At 30.8% G+C, this 23,176-nt stretch overlaps 1 protein-coding gene and 1 long non-coding RNA gene across 4 annotated transcripts in view; one reads left to right on the top strand and one right to left on the bottom strand.

Annotated features, from left to right (window-relative positions):
- Positions 1-23,176, top strand: part of LOC134706327 (uncharacterized) — a 259,296-nt gene that overhangs the window by 69,788 nt on the left and 166,332 nt on the right. The gene's annotated exons all lie outside the window — the stretch shown is intronic.
- Positions 1-23,176, bottom strand: part of LOC134706324 (histone deacetylase 4-like) — a 100,909-nt gene that overhangs the window by 69,088 nt on the left and 8,645 nt on the right. For all 3 annotated transcript variants that reach the window (XM_063565166.1, XM_063565171.1, XM_063565168.1), the window contains exons 2-3: positions 18,398-18,562; positions 13,928-13,987 (exon numbers count right to left, since the gene is read on the bottom strand). In XM_063565166.1, the coding sequence (XP_063421236.1) occupies positions 13,928-13,987; positions 18,398-18,419 (82 nt within the window). In that variant the 5' untranslated portion in view covers positions 18,420-18,562. The remainder of the gene's footprint in view (positions 1-13,927; positions 13,988-18,397; positions 18,563-23,176) is intronic.

Here is a 23,176-nt window from a genome sequence, read left to right as displayed (position 1 = left end):
AAAAAGTTGTGCCGCAAAAGGACGCATTTTTAGTGCAAATGGATCACTCCCACTCCAACAGTGTGACATGAAATTATTGAAATGGTCAGAAAATATGTTGACACCTTTTATCACATGAAATGTTTGTGGTCACATTTTTAAAAGGAAATTTAATTTACAAGTCTTGTTTCCTATACATGATAACAGAACATGGTTACCTTTTCTTTAACAATTAACATAAACAAAATATAAGTTATATAGATTATAGCCTAATATGATCAAGATAAGAAGGTAGAGGAGAGAATATTATACTGTGGATTCATATATTTTCATGGGTACCAATTTTCATGGATTGATGAAAACTTGGATACTTGTGAATATTAAATTGGTGGTTTTGACAAATAAAATTGAGAAAGGAAATGGTGAATATGTCAAAGCGACAACCACTGACCATAGAGCAAACAACAGTTTGCATACATTCCTGTATTTCGTTGAGCATTTAAATTTGTGAGTCCCTTGCACCCACTAAATCTATGAAAAGTGGCATGGAAACGAATAGTAATTCATTCACAGTAGTCAATTTACCTAGATGTCCAAAAGATGGTTTATTGCAACTAACTAACATCTTATTTTTTTCTAATTATTACTATTTTTACTACAAAAAATTGGTTCAGTTATTTAGCTGAGTGCTCTTTATTTTGTCACATACTTTAGTCCATTTTCATATCATACTTTTTCGACCTTTTGGATTATAGCTTTTTATCTTTTATATTTAAGCTTTGGATTTCAAATATTTTGACCATGAGCATCACTGAAGAGACATGTATTGTCAAAATGTGCATCTGGTGCAAGAAAATTGGTAACGTTAATGTTATTTCATTCAGATGAAATGTTATACATGTATAACTTTTTTTTAGGGTTATTTAAAAATAGAGCAATTCATTCTGTGCACAAAACACATCTACATTTTTAACAATGGTTAATTATTTATCTATGTGAAATATACATCCAAGCAGGGGACTTTTCTCTTGTTAAATAGAGTTAACCAATATTCAAGTTGAAAGAAAAATTTATTCAATGACTGTTCTGGTTGACAACAATATACGTAAAATTAATATCAATACCTATAAATATGAAATGTGACCCTGAAGCGTGTTATTAACTTTTCTGTAACTAACAACTATTGACCTAACTCATTTAATAAAAAATATTTATGGATGATTTCACTTTAAAAATTGAATGGTGTTTTAAATAGATTTGATTAAAAACATTAATATATATAAATATTGATATTTAGTAATGCAGAATAGGTTTTATCACTAAGAATATTTCAGTACAATATTGGTCCAAATTGTTATGTTTTGTTAAGGGCTCAGTTGGGACATAATTTATTAATAGTCACAGAACTCAGTTATTATGTGACAGTGACATGTCAAAATGGATTTAGGTAGTTTAGATATTTTTCCATGATTATAGAGATGTTATCTTCAAACTATTATTTAAAATAAGAATAACCATCTAAAACTTATTTTTCTTATTGAACAACATTTTCTGTCCCCCCCCCCCCACACTTCCCCTTATAATGTGTCATGTAGATAAATCCCCCCTCCCCAACAGTAATTTGATTAAAATATAAAAAAGGTATAATATTGTACTAGCTAGCCTAACAACTGCATAGTGCAACAAGCAATTCTGTCAAAAATTGTTTCATACTGGAATAAACTTAAGTCTATTTTACAATGACAGAGTTTTTGGGACAAACAGACAGAAACAAAGGCAAACTGACAGGACAAAATCAATATTTCCCACTTTCAGCAGGAATTAAAATCAAAGTGCTTATATATAAAAGCAATAATAAGGATAATGGGAATAAATGTACAGCACTTTCATTTGTTTTGCAAAGGTGAACCATGAATTTAACAAATTGTGAATAGTGAATTCTAATATGAAAAGGGGTAAAGAGTCCATTTTCAACATAAATGATCAAAAATAGAATTGAATGACAAAAATTGAAATTAATATGGATTTTTGATATGAGGGCTATGTAAAAGAATGCATTAACAGTTCCCTGAAGTGCAATTAATTAGTGTCAGAGTAGTTGGTAACCTTGTGACAAAATGTATTCTTCAATACAGACCAGTAGAAAGAGCATAGTAGTCTATTGAGGTTAATAATAGAACACAAACCAACATATCAAACAATATATAATAGGATTGGTAACTTCACTTCTGATGATTGTATTCTAGAATCAACTTAAAAACAGAACCTGTATTAAAACATGGTCAGCGCTGTGAAACAGCTAATCTAATTGCTGATCTATACTTTTAAACTTAAAATTAAAAATTATATTGTTACAAAAGTAACGTTTTGAGAAGAGTCATAAACTTAATACTTTTGGAAGAATTGAAGGGATAAACAAGCAATCATGGTTTAAATGGGCAGCATTTTAATAATCTAGTTGTCTTAATGCTAATCATACCACATTTCCTAAGAATGATGTTGTAAAATACTTTTGTTCCTTTTTTCTGAAAAGCAGGAAAACTAAGTTTGGAATAGAATGATATTGAACAGTCATCAATATGATGTAAGGATTAAACATTTGTTTGAGGCAAACTTGTAAGTAAATGAATGGGAACCAAAGATTAAGTACTTTTTTCCATTTGTAAAGGGGCATAACTCATGAATGATAAAAGCGATGCAACCCAAATTCAAATTTCATCTGTGTTTTGTGACCAGAAGCATTGTGTTCAAGTTTCATAATATTTGGTTGAGACAAACTAAAGTTGAAGAACAGATACCAACATGGGGATGTACAGATGTAAGGACGGACAAGGGTAACACTTAATTACGCTCCCTCTGCTATGGCGAGGGCATAAAAAAGCAATTGATTATAGCAGATTATTTTTACAGATTATGTTTACCACATGTCTGTATGCATACAGCTTTGTAACTAAAAAAAAACCATGCATCATCTGATTTTAAGTTTTAAACAGCAAGGCAGTACACATTTTAGGTTCAGAAGACTCCCAAAACTTCAAGTAAGCCCAATGATATATTTATAAAATAGTGCTTTTTATATAGGTCAACATCAGAATGTGGCTCGTACACTGAAACATTATTAACATTCAAACTCAACTAACAGCATTGATTAATGCTAACTACAAAGACTGATTAAATTTAGATACCATTGAAACAGATACCATATCCTTACACACTTGGTTGTAATAAAGGAGTGTTGTCTAAGTACCAACAAAACATTATAAAATATGTATCCCTTCCATTTATAATTTCCTGCAATTTTCATGTTTAATAAAAGTTACAATTATATAGATATAAGGAGATGTGCTATCAGGGCCAAGGAGATAGCTCTCCATCGAAGTCACAATTTGTAAAAGTAAACCATTATACTAGGTCTAAGTACGGTCTTCAACTGTATGGGCTGTTTATGTAATGAAATAATTTAAATTGTTAACAGTCTATGTCTTATCTTTTAGGTTCACCATTTCATAATGGACAAATTCTACGTCGTAACTACTTGTGTGTCGTTATATTTTTTAAATATCTATAAGTTTCTTTTAAGATTAACTTTCATTATTGAAGATGTTTAATTTGAATTGAAACATACCTTTGACACTGAGTTTAAGTTAACATATTCCTGTTAGTGTACTGAATACATACTGAAAGGTCAATCCGGAGAGTCAACATAAGATAAAAAGTCATTCCAACGCAGGTTACCAAGTTAAAACGATTTATATGAAATGTTTACATGTTACGAACTGGACTAATCACAATAACCTTGAGTAAGCAAGTTCACATCAACCCAACCCCCTACCGTACCCTATTTTATAAAGGAGAAGCCCTCAAAGTGACAGCTATTATGCTAGCATAGTTTCTATTTCTGTTTGATTTTAAAGTCATAAGAAACCTCAAATTAAAAAAAATAATGCATATGTTTTTTATAACTTAATGGATAGTTTTCATAATAAAACTTATATGTACAGAAAATTGTGCACAGAAGACTTAGTTTATGATGTTTGTATGCATTGGTTCAAGAATTGGAATAACATTATTTTTCACCGGTCACTCGTTTATAATGACTTTAATGTATGGTTGAGGCAAAGTTAGAGAACAACAAACCAAATTAGAGACATAAGGTCAGACAGTTCGGACACAACGTACAGACGTACAGGTGTACAGACAGACAGTACCTACGGGCTGACAAGTGTAAAAATTAATGCCCCCTCGTCCACAGCAGGGGCATAAAAACTTGCTTCATGGCCATGTCCCATGTGAGTAAGTCTGCAGATGTTAAGATGTTTTTAATTTTTCTTTTGTCCTTAGATTTTATGAATTTAGTATTGTGAAGGTAGATCTTACACCACTACTTTTCTAGACATAATACAGACATTTTCCTATCGTTAATGACCCTATGCTGACCTCAAGAAGTCTTTATGTGTCATTAGTGTTGTTTCATTGTCACATATCACATAACTACTTTTATTCATATTTACTCAAAAGAAATAGTAAAAGCTTATTCAGAATTTTATACTGTATTTAATATTTTCTTTAATTAAATATATGATCAATACTTTGATGTTTTAAATAGGATAAACTTTTATTTATGTTCACCCAAGTTCACATTAGCCTTTAATATGATTATACATGTAACAACATTGTTTTCCTAAAATAAGATAAAAAGGCCAATAACCTAAATAAAGATTACGTTTTTACAAGTTCAAATGAGAAATGTAAATATTAGTAAAACTGTGTTTTCGTATTAGCAGTATCTGGTGACAAAGATTCCTATCTTGTTTATTTTTCTTATCTTTTTAACACAGGGTCTTTGAGAAATCTTGTCTGTCTCTCTAATCATGACAAGTCTGATATCATTCAGTTAAAACTCTGTTTTCCTCTATTCAAATAATACTTTGAAATTGAATTCTCACATTTCTCTCAGGGAAATAGAAATCAGAAAATTCTTGGGATAGGACTATCATCAAACTTAATTTTGGGTACTAATAAATCATAGAACTGATGAATATAAACCTGCCAATCATATATTATAGGACATGAAATAAATTGTGTGCTTATTGTTTCAGATTGATTGATTGATAATTCACCATGTTGTTTGGATCAACAGGCATTATCTGCAGGGACTGTCACTGAATGATGAATATGTTGGAGAGAGGCAGACATTCTACATTGAACTAAGGAAACACAGGCTCCCTCAATAAGTCTTTTCAAAGGTTTTTTAATGCGCAAAGAGGGTTGTAGTCTTCCCTTCTTAAAACATGGGTATCTATCCACATTCAATTCAAACTAGTCAATACATACAATGTATAGCCAATTTATCTAAATAAAACACCCACTTAAATAAGCTGGATTTATACTGCTGATAGGTACACATCTTTGGATTTGGGATTGTCATTTGTTGTCCAAGTCAATAAAAGGTAACAGTGGCTGATCCAGAACATTTCCTAAGGGCGGCCTACTGACTGACCTTAGGGGGGCCCTCTTCAGTCATACTTTAGTGATTTCCTATATAATCAACCAAATTTGTCCCACAAAAAGGGGGGGGGGGGGCCTGGATCCGCCTATGATGGGGTTACAGTTTACAGAAAATATGGGATACGCCTATATACATGGATAACATTGATATGAGTTAAGGTTCTGTAAACCTCCTGTTATATGTGTGCGTGATATAAAACCAATATCAATGTTAAGTAACCCCAGAACACATTAATCTATCCAATCAATGTTAAGTAACCCCAGAACACATTAATCTATCCAATAAAACCAATATTGATGAAAAGCTAAAAATAGAATATTTGCACTTGTAAATCTTCTATGTAATTAAGATAAGCCATATAAACCATAATGAATATGTAACAGCAGGAATAAAATTTAATGGACATTTTTTTTCACTTTACAAAAAAAAAGTTTAGGTTGGGTTCCAGATTTTATGTATATATGGGCATGTTAAACTTAGATGGGCATGTTAAACTTAGATTTTATGTATATATGGGCATGTTAAACTTAGATTTTATGTATATATGGGCATGTTAAACTTAGATTTTATGTATATATGGCCATGTTAAACTTAGATTTTATGTATATATGGGCATGTTAAACTTAGATTTTATGTATATATGGCCATGTTAAACTTAGATTTTATGTATATATGGGCATGTTAAACTTAGATTTTATGTATATATGGCCATGTTAAACTTAGATTTTATGTATATATGGCCATGTTAAACTTAGATTTTATGTATATATGGGCATGTTAAACTTAGATTTTATGTATATATGGCCATGTTAAACTTAGATTTTATGTATATATGGGCATGTTAAACTTAGATTTTATGTATATATGGCCATGTTAAACTTAGATTTTATGTATATATGGCCATGTTAAACTTAGATTTTATGTATATATGGGCATGTTAAACTTAGATTTTATGTATATATGGCCATGTTAAACTTAGATTTTATGTATATATGGGCATGTTAAACTTAGATTTTATGTATATATGGGCATGTTAAACTTAGATTTTATGTATATATGGCCATGTTAAACTTAGATTATATGTATATATGGGCATGTTAAACTTAGATTTTATGTATATATGGGCATGTTAAACTTAGATTTTATGTATATATAGGCATGTTAAACTTAGATTTTATGTATATATGGCCATGTTAAACTTAGATTTTATGTATATATGGGCATGTTAAACTTAGATTTTATGTATATATGGGCATGTTAAACTTAGATTTTATGTATATATGGGCATGTTAAACTTAGATTTTATGTATATATGGCCATGTTAAACTTAGATTATATGTATATATGGGCATGTTAAACTTAGATTTTAAGTATATATGGGCATGTTAAACTTAGATTTTATGTATATATGGGCATGTTAAACTTAGATTTTATGTATATATGGCCATGTTAAACTTAGATTATATGTATATATGGGCATGTTAAACTTAGATTTTATGTATATATGGCCATGTTAAACTTAGATTATATGTATATATGGGCATGTTAAACTTAGATTTTATGTATATATGGCCATGTTAAACTTAGATTATATGTATATATGGCCATGTTAAACTTAGATTATATGTATATATGGCCATGTTAAACTTAGATTTTATGTATATATGGCCATGTTAAACTTAGATTTTATGTATATATGGCCATGTTAAACTTAGATTTTATGTATATATGGCCATGTTAAACTTAGATTTTATGTATATATGGCCATGTTAAACTTAGATTTTATGTATATATGGCCATGTTAAACTTAGATTTTATGTATATATGGCCATGTTAAACTTAGATTTTATGTATATATGGCCATGTTAAACTTAGATTATATGTATATATGGCCATGTTAAACTTAGATTTTATGTATATATGGCCATGTTAAACTTAGATTTTTTTATACTGTCCTTTTATGAGTTTTGGTATTTGGTAATCAATTTTGTTTAGTCATGTTAGTACTGTAGATTTATGATTATTCCTATCAGAGATACCAATGATCATGGATTTTTATGATTATTCCTGAGATGCCAATGTTTTCGTGGATTTTGTGGGTTAAAACATGAACCACAAATTATGCAACAAGGTAAAAAAAGTATAGGCTTGTTTGCAGATTTCGTCATAACCATGAAAACAGATATCCTAGAAAATACTAATTTCCCACAATATATGTCCTAATCTATGTAAATTGTAAATTGCTCCCCCAGAAATTAAGGAATCAACAGTATGCTTATTGTCTACAATTTAAGAAAAGTTCAGAAAAATCATTAAATTGATTTATGCTTCTTATACCCTCTGATATAAATTTTAGGCAAAAAAATAAAAACAGAGCATTGAATAACTTTGTATACCAACTTATCAAATAGACACTGTATTTTGCATCTCGAAGAAGAATTTATTCAGATCACAATATTTGTACTTTTATAACAACACATATAAGGACATGTGCACTTTTAACTGGTACTAGAGAACCAAAGACTAATATTTGTATAAAAGATAAAATATAAACATCAATTCTGAAGTATTGTACTTATAAAAAAGATTTTAAATCAAACATTGGAAAACTGTGTGCTTAAAATTGTCTGTTTCTATAAACTCAATAGCAGTCTATTTTCTTGGTAAATTTGATCTATTTCTATAACTCAATAGCAGTCTATTTTCTTGGTAAATTTGATCTATATTTTCTTATAAATGTCTTTCCTTATTTGCATGTATACTTTACATTTAATTCCTTTCCAGAGAAGTCTACATGCACTGCAAACTTGTTTTGTAATCAGATTGTTTCCATTCTTATTTTCTTGAATGCAAATTTAATTAAAATTTTAATTTTGAGTGAACTTTGGATAGCTTTGACAATGAAAATGCAATTGACTGTTAAATATACCTTTCATAGTATATGAATTTCAGATTCATGTTACAAAACCATAAAACATGCACCTAAACTGCATTTTGAACAAAAAAAAAATATATTAACCCTTAGACACAAAAGGTTACTAGTCATGTGATATTATTGGTTTAGTCATTTATTTGATACATCTGTCAGCTTTATATCAGTCATCCAAAACATACTCTCTCAGCTTTATATCAGTCATCCAAAGCATACTCTCTCAGCTTTATATCAGTCATCCAAAGCATACTCTCTCAGCTTTATATCAGTCATCCAAAACATACTCTCTCAGCTTTATATCAGTCATCCAAAACATACTCTCTCAGCTTTATATCAGTCATCCAAAACATACTCTCTCAGCTTTATATCAGTCATCCAAAGCATACTCTCTCAGCTTTATATCAGTCATCCAAACCATACTCTCTCAGCTTTATATCAGTCATCCAAAGCATACTCTCTCAGCTTTATATCAGTCATTCAAAGCATACTCTCTCAGCTTTATATCAGTCATCCAAAGCATACTCTCTCAGCTTTATATCAGTCATCCAAAGCATACTCTCTCAGCTTTATATCAGTCATCCAAAGCATACTCTCTCAGCTTTATATCAGTCATCCAAACCATACTCTCTCAGCTTTATATCAGTCATCCAAACCATACTCTCTCAGCTTTATATCAGTCATCCAAACCATACTCTCTCAGCTTTATATCAGTCATCCAAAGCATACTCTCTCAGCTTTATATCAGTCATCCAAAGCATACTCTCTCAGCTTTATATCAGTCATCCAAACCATACTCTCTCAGCTTTATATCAGTCATCCAAACCATACTCTCTCAGCTTTATATCAGTCATCCAAAGCATACTCTCTCAGCTTTATATCAGTCATCCAAACCATACTCTCTCAGCTTTATATCAGTCATCCAAAGCATACTCTCTCAGCTTTATATCAGTCATCCAAACCATACTCTCTCAGCTTTATATCAGTCATCCAAAGCATACTCTCTCAGCTTTATATCAGTCATCCAAAGCATACTCTCTCAGCTTTATATCAGTCATCCAAAGCATACTCTCTCAGCTTTATATCAGTCATCCAAAGCATACTCAATTTTATAAGGCCACTCAATTATTTCTGGTTAAAAATATTGCAAGAAGAATTTCTATGCATTGTTTATGCTAAGATTACCTTAACTCTTTATTAAACTGGAAGCTTGTGTCTAAAATTATTCACACTACAACTCACCCCCATCCCTTGATTTAAAATATAGTCATTGTATAAGTCATCATGCAGCATGTTGAAAAGTTCAAAGTATCCCCAAGTATAAAGTAGATCTTAAAAGCCATAATTTCATGTTACAAATAAACACAGTCAAATTGTTCATCAAATATGATTGTATTTTGTTCAAAGTTGCTAAGATAAGTGTGACCAAAATATTTGTTTTCAAATTGAAAATTTCAAAGTATCTGCAATCAGGAAGTTAGTGTCGGACAGATCTAAAAATAAAATTGAGAATGGAAATGGGAAATATGTTAAAAAGACAACAACTCAAAAAAAGAGCAGACAACAGTTGAAGGCCACCAAAGGGTCTTCAATGCAGAGACAAAATCCTACACCCAAAGGTGGTCCTCAGCTGTCCCCTTAATAAAAATGTGTATTGAATAGTTTTCATTTGACATTTTCTTATTATTGTCAAGTTGCTGACCAGTTATGAAGTAATTCTGTTTAACAGTTCTTGACAAAATGAGACAAAAATATTTGTTGGATGTATGGCTAATTGGACAATGTGATTGCATAGAAGTGCTCACTCCTAGAATGGAGTTATAGTATTACAATGATAAACCTGAAACTCAATTTAAAACTAAAAGGAAATTTCATTTTTTACAGGATATATATTAACTCATTATCTAATGAGAAAAAGTTGCTAGAAATAGTTGACTAACAACACTTCTTCCCTTTCGATTATTTGTGGGCTATATCCTGCATTAAGTCAATGGGAAATATAATTCTACTATAAATTCATGTTTTGAATAAAGCATGAGAGTGTCCTGCCATAAGATGAAGAATGATGTAAAATAATGTGTTAATGTAATAAAAATATTCAAATATGACCTTGACGTCATAGGTAATGTCAAATGGTACATGAACAGATTGTTGTGAGGTGATGTACTCTAATGCTGCATATATTAAAAGCATTTGTCAACAGATGAAAAGGAAAGGGTCATGGCCTGGACATATCAATTCATTACAAGATATAAGTGTGAAATAAATATGCATCACTAAATTAGAAGGGGAGAAATAAACTACTTTTTAAAGGATTCAGTTAAATTCAATCTTGGATTCACACAAACACCCTCATCTGATCATCATTGTAACAGAAGAAAAGTTCATCCCCAAACTGTACCAACAGGTTTTATCCTTGGCCCCTAGTTACCTGTGAGATTTTATCCCTGGCCCCTAGTTACCCATGAGGTTTTATCCTTGGCCTCTAGTTACCTGTGAGGTTTTATCCCTGGCCCCTAGTTACCCATGAGGTTTTATCCTTGGCCCCTATTAACCTGTGAATCACAGCTTTTCATTCAAGAGCAAAAGGAGTATTTCAATGTAGAGAAGATTGTATGCCTTCTGTTGTTAAAGAAAACATTTAACTACGATATACAAAATTCATATTATTTAACCACTAAAAGCATAGCAGCATTTTTTGCACATAGATGAAAGACAGTGTGAACTTAACTTTTAAGAATATTAATCAGATGCTTTTCATGGAAGCAAAGATGACAAAATTCAACATATATTTTTAAGAAGTCATAGCAAGACTAGGTTCTAAATTGACTTAATTCACCCCTTCTGAACTTCAATTCCTTGTTTTCTCTCTTATATATAAATACATTTTTAACTAAAAGTGACTCAAATCAATTGTAAAAACAGCAGTTTACAAGTGTAAAACTTATTCTTTTCATTCTCATATAAAATATGTTGGCAAATTGTCAGTTGATGTATGAAATGTAATATAAACCACTGTGCTATACAAATTTTCATTCAGGAATTTAAGAGTGAATGGCCTAAAATTGTAAGAAGTTATGATCACTATCAAAAATCAATATTGTTTGCTGCACACTGGCTGTTGCATGTAGCCTGATTATATTTCTGCAGGAATTCAGTCCTCCATAAAAACTGTTTAGTAATCATCCATTCCACAATTAGTTATGCAATTATCTACATTAAATTGCCAAGGTATGGAACCTTATTGTTAGAAAATCCATTGAATTTATTAACCTATTTCTCATTGTAATGCAGCTTTTTCATCATTAGAAGCAAATGTAATTACTGCAGCGAGGTACCTTTACATACAAAGGGATATAACTCTGTAACATATCATAAACGATATTTACTGTAAATTCAGAAGTTATTGTAAGGTTTTAATTATTTTGAATAATGTGAATGGGTGAGTATCTCAATAATAAGAACTCTCATTCTAAAATCTCACACAAATATATGTTTTCCAGTAATTGCAATAATAGTTCAAACATTTTGGTCTGTCGTGTCCAGATCTCAATAATATAATGCAGGCAATAATTTCTGAATTTACAGTAATATCATTGAAATAGTCATTGCCAAAAAATGTGTCATCAGTTGTTTAGGCAGATGAATATCACAGGTTGTGAGGAGTTCCATGGCTCCATTATTTATAAAATTTAAAGATTGTTTTCACCTGAAGCGTGATGTTTCTCTCAAATCAGAATTATAAACATAAAATGATTTTTTAACTATTCAACCAAAAATGGACACAAACTTCAGTCAAAAACCTTATCTAAAAGTGACAACAGTTACAGCAGTCAAGAATTGAATTGAAAGTTATACATGAACTGTGAAATGGAATAAGTTGGTTGTAGTTTATTTGGCACTAAAGTTGAAAGTCACAACAGTGAAGTACACTAAAAATATAACATTCAACATGAATTAATGACAAATCTTTGTTATGCATTAATGTACTGTAAAGTTGTAAGAAGAACTGTACCATTTTCTCATTGTTTGAAAGCAATTGACCCCTTACAATATTTGTTCTTTATTTTAACAGTGGCTCTGCTGGTCTGTCCAGCAGTAGCCTACAAAATTTAAAGATGAACTCCAATAAAATGATACTGGCTAAATTAATTCCCAATTGACCTAATACAAGATAAAAAAATGACAAAATGCCTAATGTCATCAATAGCTCTTATTAGCTCTTTGGTTCAGGTAAGTTTAAAATGGGATTGTTTAAGGCTATGCACTCTGCCATACCACAATTTTAATCTTATTAAAACAAGATAGTAATTAAATAAACACCTTGACAGAATAGCTTACAAAAAGTCTGCAATTCCTGGAACAGAACTGAATCCAGAAAACAGTGAGGGGTTATATACTTTATTAGGTTAACCAACTCACTTAATTAATCAGTTAGAACCTGTGATAGTTGTGACACTAAACAGTATCTAATATGTCATGCATATGGTGAACATCAATAATCACAAAACTGAGTGATACATGTAAGATACGTAATTCACACCATAAACCCATCAATAATGATAAACCTTGTGTTGATGATGTCATCATACTTTGTGTTGTATCAATGTTAAAGGTGTCAGATATATAGGTATAAAGCCTACTCTCATGTACTATTGTCATTTCACATCTGCAAAGTGGGTGGATTATCATGGAATTACTTTCCTGCACCTAAAGCTATTTCAAAATTACTATCCCTGTTTTGCCATCTGCTGCAAAATCATGCTAACTTACAAAGTTATTACAAAGTAAAAGATGAATTTCTTCTAGCATGTATTTGTGGATTTTTATTTAGCAGTTACAATATCCCCTTCCTGGCAGAATGGTAGGGGTATTGTAATAGGATGCATCCATCTGTCCATACTTGAACATAAATAAACATTACAATAATTTATATATATATAAGAAAATTATTAAAAGATAATAACGGTTTCAATGCATCACTTTTTTACTGGTACTTTCACTGCTTCCGCAGATCTTCAGGTAATGTGACTTGTATATAAATAAAACAATTGATTGACGTTAGCAATAGTATGACTTTAACAAATACAAAGGAGACTACTAATGTCATTTTAAGACTTTTAAAATGTTACGTTAAAATTAGAATATTATTTATCATTTAATACCGAGTTGAGAGTGTTTATGAATATATATATATGCTTTCGGTTCTATATTTATAATAGAACAAACAGTAAAAGTCAATGGTAAAGGGCTTGATCTAACATCTCAAACAAATTAATGACAATGGTAAAGGGCTTGACCTAACATGTGCATCTCAAACAAATTAATGACAATGCATTTACTTCACTGAAGATTGTTAAAAAAAAAATATAATCTAAATAAAGCCAGATTGATTTCATCTCATCATTTGAACCCAAAAATTTGGTTCAACTTTTAAATTATTTACAAATGTATAATCAACAAAAACTACAGGTGTAATGCTGACAATGTCTTTTGAACAGAAGACTTACCTATAGGTTCTTGAAAACCAGAGTCAACACTCCCTTTATACATTAACTTCCTATTCATATCTGAAATGAGAAAACATTGATAGAAGAATATTCAAGGCGATTCACAGAGCAAGTGGATTCTTTGAACCTGTATAGTCCAGTCAATCTAGCATAAATTTGACCCTAACCCGAAAGTAATTGCAACAGAAGATTTTAAGTTTTAATCTTTAGGCCAAAAAAAATATATATCTGTTTAAGGTTACATCATCAAAATAAATAGGGTAGGAAGGTCGGTTTTTCCATTTCATTTTTTGCGCCATGATTTGAGTTGTGCGGTACATCTTGCCGTGTTCCGAGTTGTCCATGGGCCAAGTTTACCTGTATTTATAATGATTGGATTATTTCCCTTTGTTATTGATTGAAAAAAATGGCGGCTAAATGTTTATTTCATCGCACAAGTCACGAATTTCCTTAAAAGAGCTATCATATTCATGGTTATAAACATTGGGATGTATCAAGAAACACTATTTTCACTTTTAACATGTGTTCAGTTTATTTTTCAATTTAAGACGGCAATAAAATGGCTTAGGTTCGGCGCTCAAAATAGGGTAGGTAAGGTTACCGTAAACAGGCATATATTTTTTTATCATACACCAAATATACACAGGAAAAAGTCCCATAAAATCTACCTTGAGGAAGACTAAAAAATCACCATTTAAAATTCCTGTGGAGATTTGCATTGAAAAGGGAGTCTAGATAACTCTTGCAAAAAAGGCAGAAATAACAATAAAATTGAAACAAAATTATAAGTTTACCGCTTCTTTTCAAAAAAAAGAGGTGCATACAAATTATTGTAAATTAAAAATAAACTAGATGCTCCGCAGGGCGTAGCTTTATACGACCGCAGAGGTTGAACCCTGAACGGTTGGGGCAAGTATGGACACAACATTCAAGCTGGATTCAGCTCTAAATTTGGATTGTGATTAAATAGTTGACACAGCATAGGTTTCTGACACAGAATGAATGTGTTCTAATGAACTTAAAATTTTTGTTTTCTCTTAATTCACTATGCTGTTGAATATTAATCCTCTCAAAAAAATGTTTGAAGAAATTTTCTTTTTATTTATGAAATTTCAAATGAGAAAAATTGAACCCAATTTTTTAATCACATCCCCCTTTCCCTTATTCCAAAACTAATCTCAATTAAAATATTCTAATGGAGTTTGCAACAATAACTACTCATTTAAATACATCATAAAATATTAAGATGTAAAAAAACTGCTTGTAATCACTGAATGGTAAAGATCATTTAAATTTATCAGTTAGTAGTAAAAAGTGAATATACATTGTATATTGTATATAACAAAGATTTAAGTTTATTCTGGTCAAAGAAAGATAACTCCAATTAAAAAAAATCTTGCAATAAGATATTTCTTGCTTACTATTCTAGACAAAGAAAGATAACTCTAATTAAAAAAAAAAATTGCTATTTCACAATATTGTGAAATTATATATTTTTTGCCATTGCACAATACTGTGCAATTGAAAAGACTTGCTATTGCACAATACTTAATATAATAATTTTAGATCCTGATTTGGACCAACTTGAAAACTGGGCCCATAATCAAAAATCTAAGTACATGTTTAGATTCAGCATATCAAAGAGGCCCAAGAATTTAATTTTTGTTAAAATCAAACTTAGTTTAATAATGGACCCTTTGGACCTTAATGTAGGCCAATTTGAAAACGGGACCAAAAATGAAGAATCTACATACACAGTTAGATTTGGCATATCAACGAACCCCATTTATTTAATTTTTGATGAAATCAAATAAAGTTTAATTTTGGACCCAGATTTGGACCAACTTGAAAACTGGGCCAATAATCAAGAATCTAAGTACATTTTTAGATTCAACATATCAAAGAACCCAACCGATTCATTTTTTGTCAAAATCAAACTAAGTTTAATTTTGGACCCTTTGGACCTTAATGTAGACCAATTTGAAAACATGACTAAAAGTTAAGAATCTACATACACAGTTAGATTCGGCATATCAAAGAACCCCAATTATTCAATTTTGATGAAATCAAACAAAGTTTAATATTGGACCCTTTGGGCCCCTTTTTCCTAAACTGTTTAAAGACCAACCTTCCTTTTATGGTCATAAACCTTGTGTTTAAATTTCATACATTTCTATTTACTTATACTAACGTTATGGTGCGAAAACCAAGAAAAATGCTTATTTGGGTCCCTTTTTGGCCCCTAATTCCTAAACTGTTAGGACCTAAACCCCCAAAATCAATACCAATTATCCTTTTGTGGTCATAAACATTGTGTTTAAATTTCATTGATTTCTATTTACTTAAACAAAAGTTATTGTGCGAAAACCAAGAATAATGCTTATTTGGGCCCTTTTTTGGCCCCTAATTCCTAAACTGTTGAAACCAAAACTCCCAAAATCAATCCCAACCTTTCTTTTGTGGTCATAAACCTTGTGTCAAAATTTCATAGATTTCTATTAATTTAAACTAAAGCTATAGTGCGAAAACCAAGAAAATGCTTATTTGGGCCCTTTTTGGCCCCTAATTCCTAAAATGTTGGGACCAAAACTCCCAAAATCAATACCAACCTTCCTTTTATGGTCATATACCTTGTGTTAAAATTTCATAGATTTCTATTCACTTTTACTAAAGTTAGAGTACGAAAACTAAAAGTATTCGGACGACGACGCCAACGTGATAGCAATATACGACGAAAATTTTTTCAAAATTTGCGGTCGTATACAAACGGCAATGAGATCGATAATTAAAATCACTGAAAACACCTGCGACGCAGGCTAAGTCAAACAGAAGTAGCTGGCGGTTTGCGTAACTTGTTTACATTACTTTAGAATTCCAGATCATATGAAAATAAATCCCAACGTATTCATTATTGTCAAAAATATGTTAATATATTTACGGGCAGGATTCTCCCGCCTTAGATGAATTTAGAAATCAACGGCTACAATTTAGAATTGTTCTTCATGTGTATCCTTCATGGAGGCCCCTATTCAACATACAAACACGTGTATACCTTATTGGCATGGTTTGGTCATACAAATGCAATAACAAGTGTATAATATCTTGGGTTGGAATAATATGCCCTTTTTTGTTATATCTTTTATTTACATAATTTGATAAATGGCGTCAAATATGTACGTTTAATATAAAGTTATTATCAAATACGTAAGAAAACAAAAAGCATGTGTTCATATCTATTTATATCTTGGTTAGCTCACTCGCTGTGTTGGCAAAGTTCGGGAAGTAAATCCGATGCATAATTAATGAGATGAATAGCACACAACCCGATATGAATTATCTATTATTAACACTTCTGCAGTTTATGAAAACATTCTAGCGATCTTATTGCTTATTTTTAGTACATATCTTTGATATTTGCGGCTTAAAAACTTGTTCATAATTTTGTCAAAATCGTAGCTACTATCCCTTTAACAATTTACCTACCATTATATATTTATGGATATCTACATGTATGGAAAGCTTTCTTTGAAATTTTTGTTATTTTTCATATTTTGTTACTACTGATAATATTTTCCCCAGTTTACTATTCTTAATCTGATTTTTTTTATATAAAATGTAAGCTTTATTTTTTGCAATACATGTACCAGTATTGTGATAATTTATGTTTAAAACATCAACGTTTTCTGACATGCTATAATGATATTTTCAGAGTAGAACTTATTAATGCTATTTAGCTGACAATTTTCTGCTGGTAAAACATTGTAAATTTCTAAAGTCAGAGTAGGCTTTTATAGGTGAGGCTACTTGAGTGAGGATGAGTGGAATGAGTAGAATAGAAACAACTCAAAATCAAAAGTGACATCATTTTAAGAAAACAGTCCTTGTTTCAATTGTCTATAGAGAGCCATTCCATTCAAATATGGAAAAAAATTCCAATGTAATATCTTGACTTATGAGTCAGTATCAAATATTCAATTCAATCTGAGTAATACATTTGTAATATATGGTCACTTCCTAGGCAAATCCCCGCCAAAAAAAAAATAATTTGGCAACCAATATTAAGATGTCTTATTCTTTTTCGTTCAGTCACTCAATTACACTGAACAACATATAAAATGGCTTACACTTGTTGCAGAGGTACATTTGTGAACCTGACTAACTTGCCTTTGAAGCTACTGAACACCGTGGGATGCAAAAACATCATCTAACTTGTCAAATGACAGGTTATGCAAAATATTACACTTTTGGTCAGTTGAGCTATGCTATTGAGAAATTCTAATTGTGATATTTTTTTTCTTATCAGACCCAATTGTCTGAAACATAATTATTACAGTTAATTAACTTGAGAAGAAGAGTGAAGACATTATCTGCATCAACCAATAATTAACTTTCTATCATTACTTGTAGAAATAACATAGTTTAAATAAGAATCTTTTCAGTTAAATACATACTACTTGAGCATTTACTTACATGGGTAATTATTAGCCGACATAATGACGGATCTATCATCCAAACCTTTTTGGTACCATAGACTTCTATCCAAAAAAAATGGTATAATACGCTTTCTTAATGTCACTGGTAGACAGGCAATACTTTACATAACAGGACTGTGAAGATAGCCAATCAAATGTTCATCTGCAATTAAAAGTATAGAAGATTGTTTATTTTTAGTAACATCTAATAAATCTCCGCTGTGCTATACCATGATATTTATGGTAAATTCTGTTTAAGCATATTGATTTTTTAAGTCCAAGTTTAGAAACCAAATACCAGCTAAAGTGATGACCTGATTTGAAACATTTACTTGAAACATTAAAGGCAGCCTTATTTATTAGTGTATGCAACAATACAATCTATCTACTCCGTCATTAATAGATTGTATGTAAAATTGGAATTCTGAAATTAACCTTTGTATTCATTAATTGAATTAGGCTGAAATAAAGTCATTAAAATAGAATGACAGGTATAAACATAAAATTCTTTTAGAGATCCAGTTTACAGCTATCTTGACCCATAATGAGCCACCTGTTAATTTTGTTTCTATTATGTGCAGGTTTTGTCTACCACATATACATGCATATATAAATCATGTATATATTCATTTTAAGGTTTATCAAAAAGGTTTCAGAGATATTCTTAATTTTTTCAAAATTTATAAGTATTGGTAAGACATAGTAAGGAACTTGAAGCAAAATGCTAACAAGCACCACTATTTAAACCTATGTGTTAATTTAAAAATTTATGTTGGAAAAGAATGAGAGTAAGCTGATTTTTTTGTTTTGCTACATTCTCTATTACCAACAAAATGTTTTTATATCTATTACCTGATGCAGCTACTAAGTATAGATTTAAGCAGCTCTCATGATATATTATTAACCATAAGTTTGTAGATTTTAAAGATGGAGGTACTGATTTTTCGAATTTGTCCAAATATAAACCTACGATATAAATTAAATAAATGTATGGCAAGAAATGTACATGCATACCTGCCAACTGTCACTATTTGTGGTGACTTCCCCCATGGTGGCTCTCAAACGGAAATTTTGAAAGAGCAGTTTTGTCCACAATTTTAAACAAAACAATTAATTATACAATGGCTATAGGCTTGGATAAAATGCTTTGCTAAGCACAGTCTGATACACCACAGATATTGAACCCTGAACAGTTGAGGCAATTTGGACACAATATTCAAATTTGATAATGTCTGAATTTGGATTGTGGTAAAATTTTTGACATAATATGGTTTCTGACACAAAATAAAAGTGGTCAAAGATCTTACAAATGAATTGCACAATACATGTGCAATATAAGATTTATTGAAAAATTGGCAGATATGCACATGTGAGAGTGCTTACAAGACTGGACAAAGACACTTGGACAGACACCCAGTATTTCTATTTCCCCTGCAACACAAACATAAGGCACATTAATATATGTTTTTACTTGCATGTTTGTTTGTAGTTTTAATAGGGGTAGGCATTATATTCATGATTATTTTTGCCCAAGCATTAGTGAGGGCTAAAATAACATGAAAGTAATGCCTTCCCATGTTAAAACTAAACTAAACTAGTAGCTTTAAATCAATTATTTCGATTCTGATTAGGACAATTAGGGTAATTTTTATGTCCGATTGTTATAAGTGTAGCGTGTTAGTGTACACTCTTCAATGAACCTCCCTTTCACAGCAAACGACTGGCAATGGGATTTTTCAGAGGGGGAGCACAAACGTTTGCTGTATCTAGGTCAAATATGTCAATTTCCAAATGCAACACATACAATCATAATAAATGAATAAGTAATAACTTGTGCATCATTTAAGAGTTTGGAAGTGTTTTGAATTAATGAAATATAATAAATGCATGACAATTTGATAAAATTCAGTATTCTGCAGAAGTCAATATACCCATCTACAAACAATTTTTATTGGATTAAGAGCATGGGTTTATTCACAAAGCAAAAGAAGCATCAGTGTCATATTAGAATACATTTGTAACTAGTTCATTATAATTGCAGGAAGAAATGACAGATATTATAAATGGATATCTGGTAATGAAATTCATTTTGTTTTGAAATTCATTTTGTGTCTCGTAAAATAAATATGGCATAGTAACCATTATTTTTATACCAGTCAGCAAGAAAAGTTGAAAATGCAAATTAGACTATTATTCTAAACTTTAGATCACATTGAAAATGTGTGATACAGAAAAAAATGTTTTGTTTGCCTCCATATTTAGGAATGTCTATAAAATGTACCTGTAAAGATTATTAATAGTATGATGGCAGAATACAAGTAAAGGCTAGGACATCAACCATTATAAAATAAAGCAATCCCCAATCCGTGTTTTTTTTCCTGTCACTTATACCAACGCAACAATTTGTGGGCTTACACTACTCATCCCCCAACACAACAATTTGTGGGCTTACACTACTCATCCCAAATTGGAATGTGATACACAGCCCACAACCAGAATTCTTTATTAAAGAACACAAAATATTTGTCATTAAGTAATTTCTCTCTATATACAGTATGCCATTTTGTTTGATTAAATCAATTATTTGAAGCTGATGTCCTACGGGAATGTCAGGAAATCGATTTTCTTATTAAATTTCTAAATATAGCTCAAAATGTACCATTATAATTCCATAAACATCTAATCAATCAGCCATTTCATTTTAAGATCTTCCAGCAAATAATCAACCTTAAAACATCTGGTCTTAGGTTCTAATAATAAAAACATGTAAAATGACATTTAGTAGAGTGCATGTCTCCTCCATAAAACTTCTTAGCAACAGTATTTCATGGAAGGAAGATGACAACAAAGATGAGACCCGGTGGAATAATTAGTCTTGTTGGAAAATCACTTCAAGTTTAATGTCAGATTGTATTTCTTGGTTAAAGTTTAATATGTATTCTACATGAATAAATCTTTTTTATCAATGTCTGTATAAATGACAGGATATCAGCACTAATGCATAAATTTGGGTAACCCTTGTTGATAAAAGAAACCCCAAAACATCCTACAATGGTACAATGTATAAATGATCAGAACCACTGGCTATGGACACTCAAACAGACTTTTAATGTTAAGTTGCTTAGATGAGAATTTTAAACCTGCCGACTAAAGTCAAGTTGCTTAGACATGTTAGATGAGGATTAAATTTAAACTTGCTGATTACAAACTATATATTTTAGGAGCAAGTGACTTTGTTTAACCTATATGTCAATTGATTCCTATACGTATACATCATACAAGTTTATAGAAGTTTAGAAACATCAACAATTGAAATAAATATATATATATATATGCAAATAACAAATTACCACTTCCCTGAAGTTTAGTGGAAATCCATCATTTGTGACCTGTTTGAAAAGACAAATCCTTAATTTATTTTTGATTTTCTTTTATATATTAGAAATAATATATGTAGATAAACATATAAACAAAGTAAAGGAATAGCAAAACGCAGAGTGGTGGTCCTCAATATTTTACAACCAAAATTTGGCATAGGACTGACTAAAATTTATTATTTTTCAATAGAATTAATAGTGAGGACCTACAAAATTTCTTAAAGGACCACCAGGGAAAAAAAGATTTTGCGAACTCTGAAAATGTGAAGTATATTTAATCAAAACACAAATCTTTAACTTAGAGGGGGTGTACAGGGAGTGTCCCTACATGTATACCATGTTCTTCTTATATTAATTAATAATATAATATATGTTGCTAATCTAAACCGAAAGGCAACAAGAGTTTAAAGTGAGGATGAGTCTGAAAAGCAAAGAGACACAAGAATTAGTCTAGGAATCCAATTAGCTGAATTGACCACTTAAATTAGAGGTTTTAGAACCGAAAGAAGATTTAGCACCAGTATTTAAGATGTCAGATTTTACAATAAACAGCTGTGCCATGAGCTCATGATATGTTGTAGCATATTTTAAGAATAAAGTTCAATAACTTTTCAATGTCTTATCAGAAATTTGTGAAAAGCTAAAGGAAGGTTATCTTAATTGATATAAATCAGTCACCAAAGTCTAATGCTCAAAGCACTTTAAAGGTACTGTCCAAAAACTAAAAAATCCCCCCTTTTTTGAGAATAAAATCCAATACCTCAGAAGAATAAAATCTAAAATTTATAAAAACTGAAAGGGACTTTACATCATAATTACACCTTACATAAGAATGCCAGCTTTTGATTGGCTGATAGCCAGTGTATTTTTCGCATATTCTAACATTTTTTCCTCATTTCGAACGAATCTGACTGTTTTTCACCACTGCCGGTGAATATGCCTCAAATACCATGGTATTTGCCATTTTGGATATTCCTTTTTTACCCTCGCGAGCATATTCCTGACAATTTTTTCAAATATGACGTTACATAAAGACAGCGCAAACGCGTATAAGTACATGTATAGTTCCCACGGTATATTTTTTGATAGAACTTGTCCTCAAATAAATATTTTCTTTTCCTAGTACAGAGAGTTTAAATTAAAATTTATTCGGTGTAATTAAACAGGTATATCATGTTATGGAAGGGTATTTGCAAAAAATACAAGTCTTGGGACAAAATTTCCCTTGCCTAGTGGCTCGGGAAATTTAAGTCCCTCGACTTGTATTTTTTTCGCAAAAAACCCTCAATAACATGATATGTCTGTTCAATATATATAAAAAAATATCAAAGTTTAATGAGAACTGCTGAAAGTGTTTTTGAGTTTATTATTATTCGAAAACTAGAAAATCACCCTTTTTT

The sequence above is a fragment of the Mytilus trossulus genome, chromosome 2 (assembly GCF_036588685.1).
Source record: "Mytilus trossulus isolate FHL-02 chromosome 2, PNRI_Mtr1.1.1.hap1, whole genome shotgun sequence".
Taxonomy (NCBI): domain Eukaryota; kingdom Metazoa; phylum Mollusca; class Bivalvia; order Mytilida; family Mytilidae; genus Mytilus; species Mytilus trossulus.
This window is presented reverse-complemented; position numbering and strand designations above follow the sequence as displayed.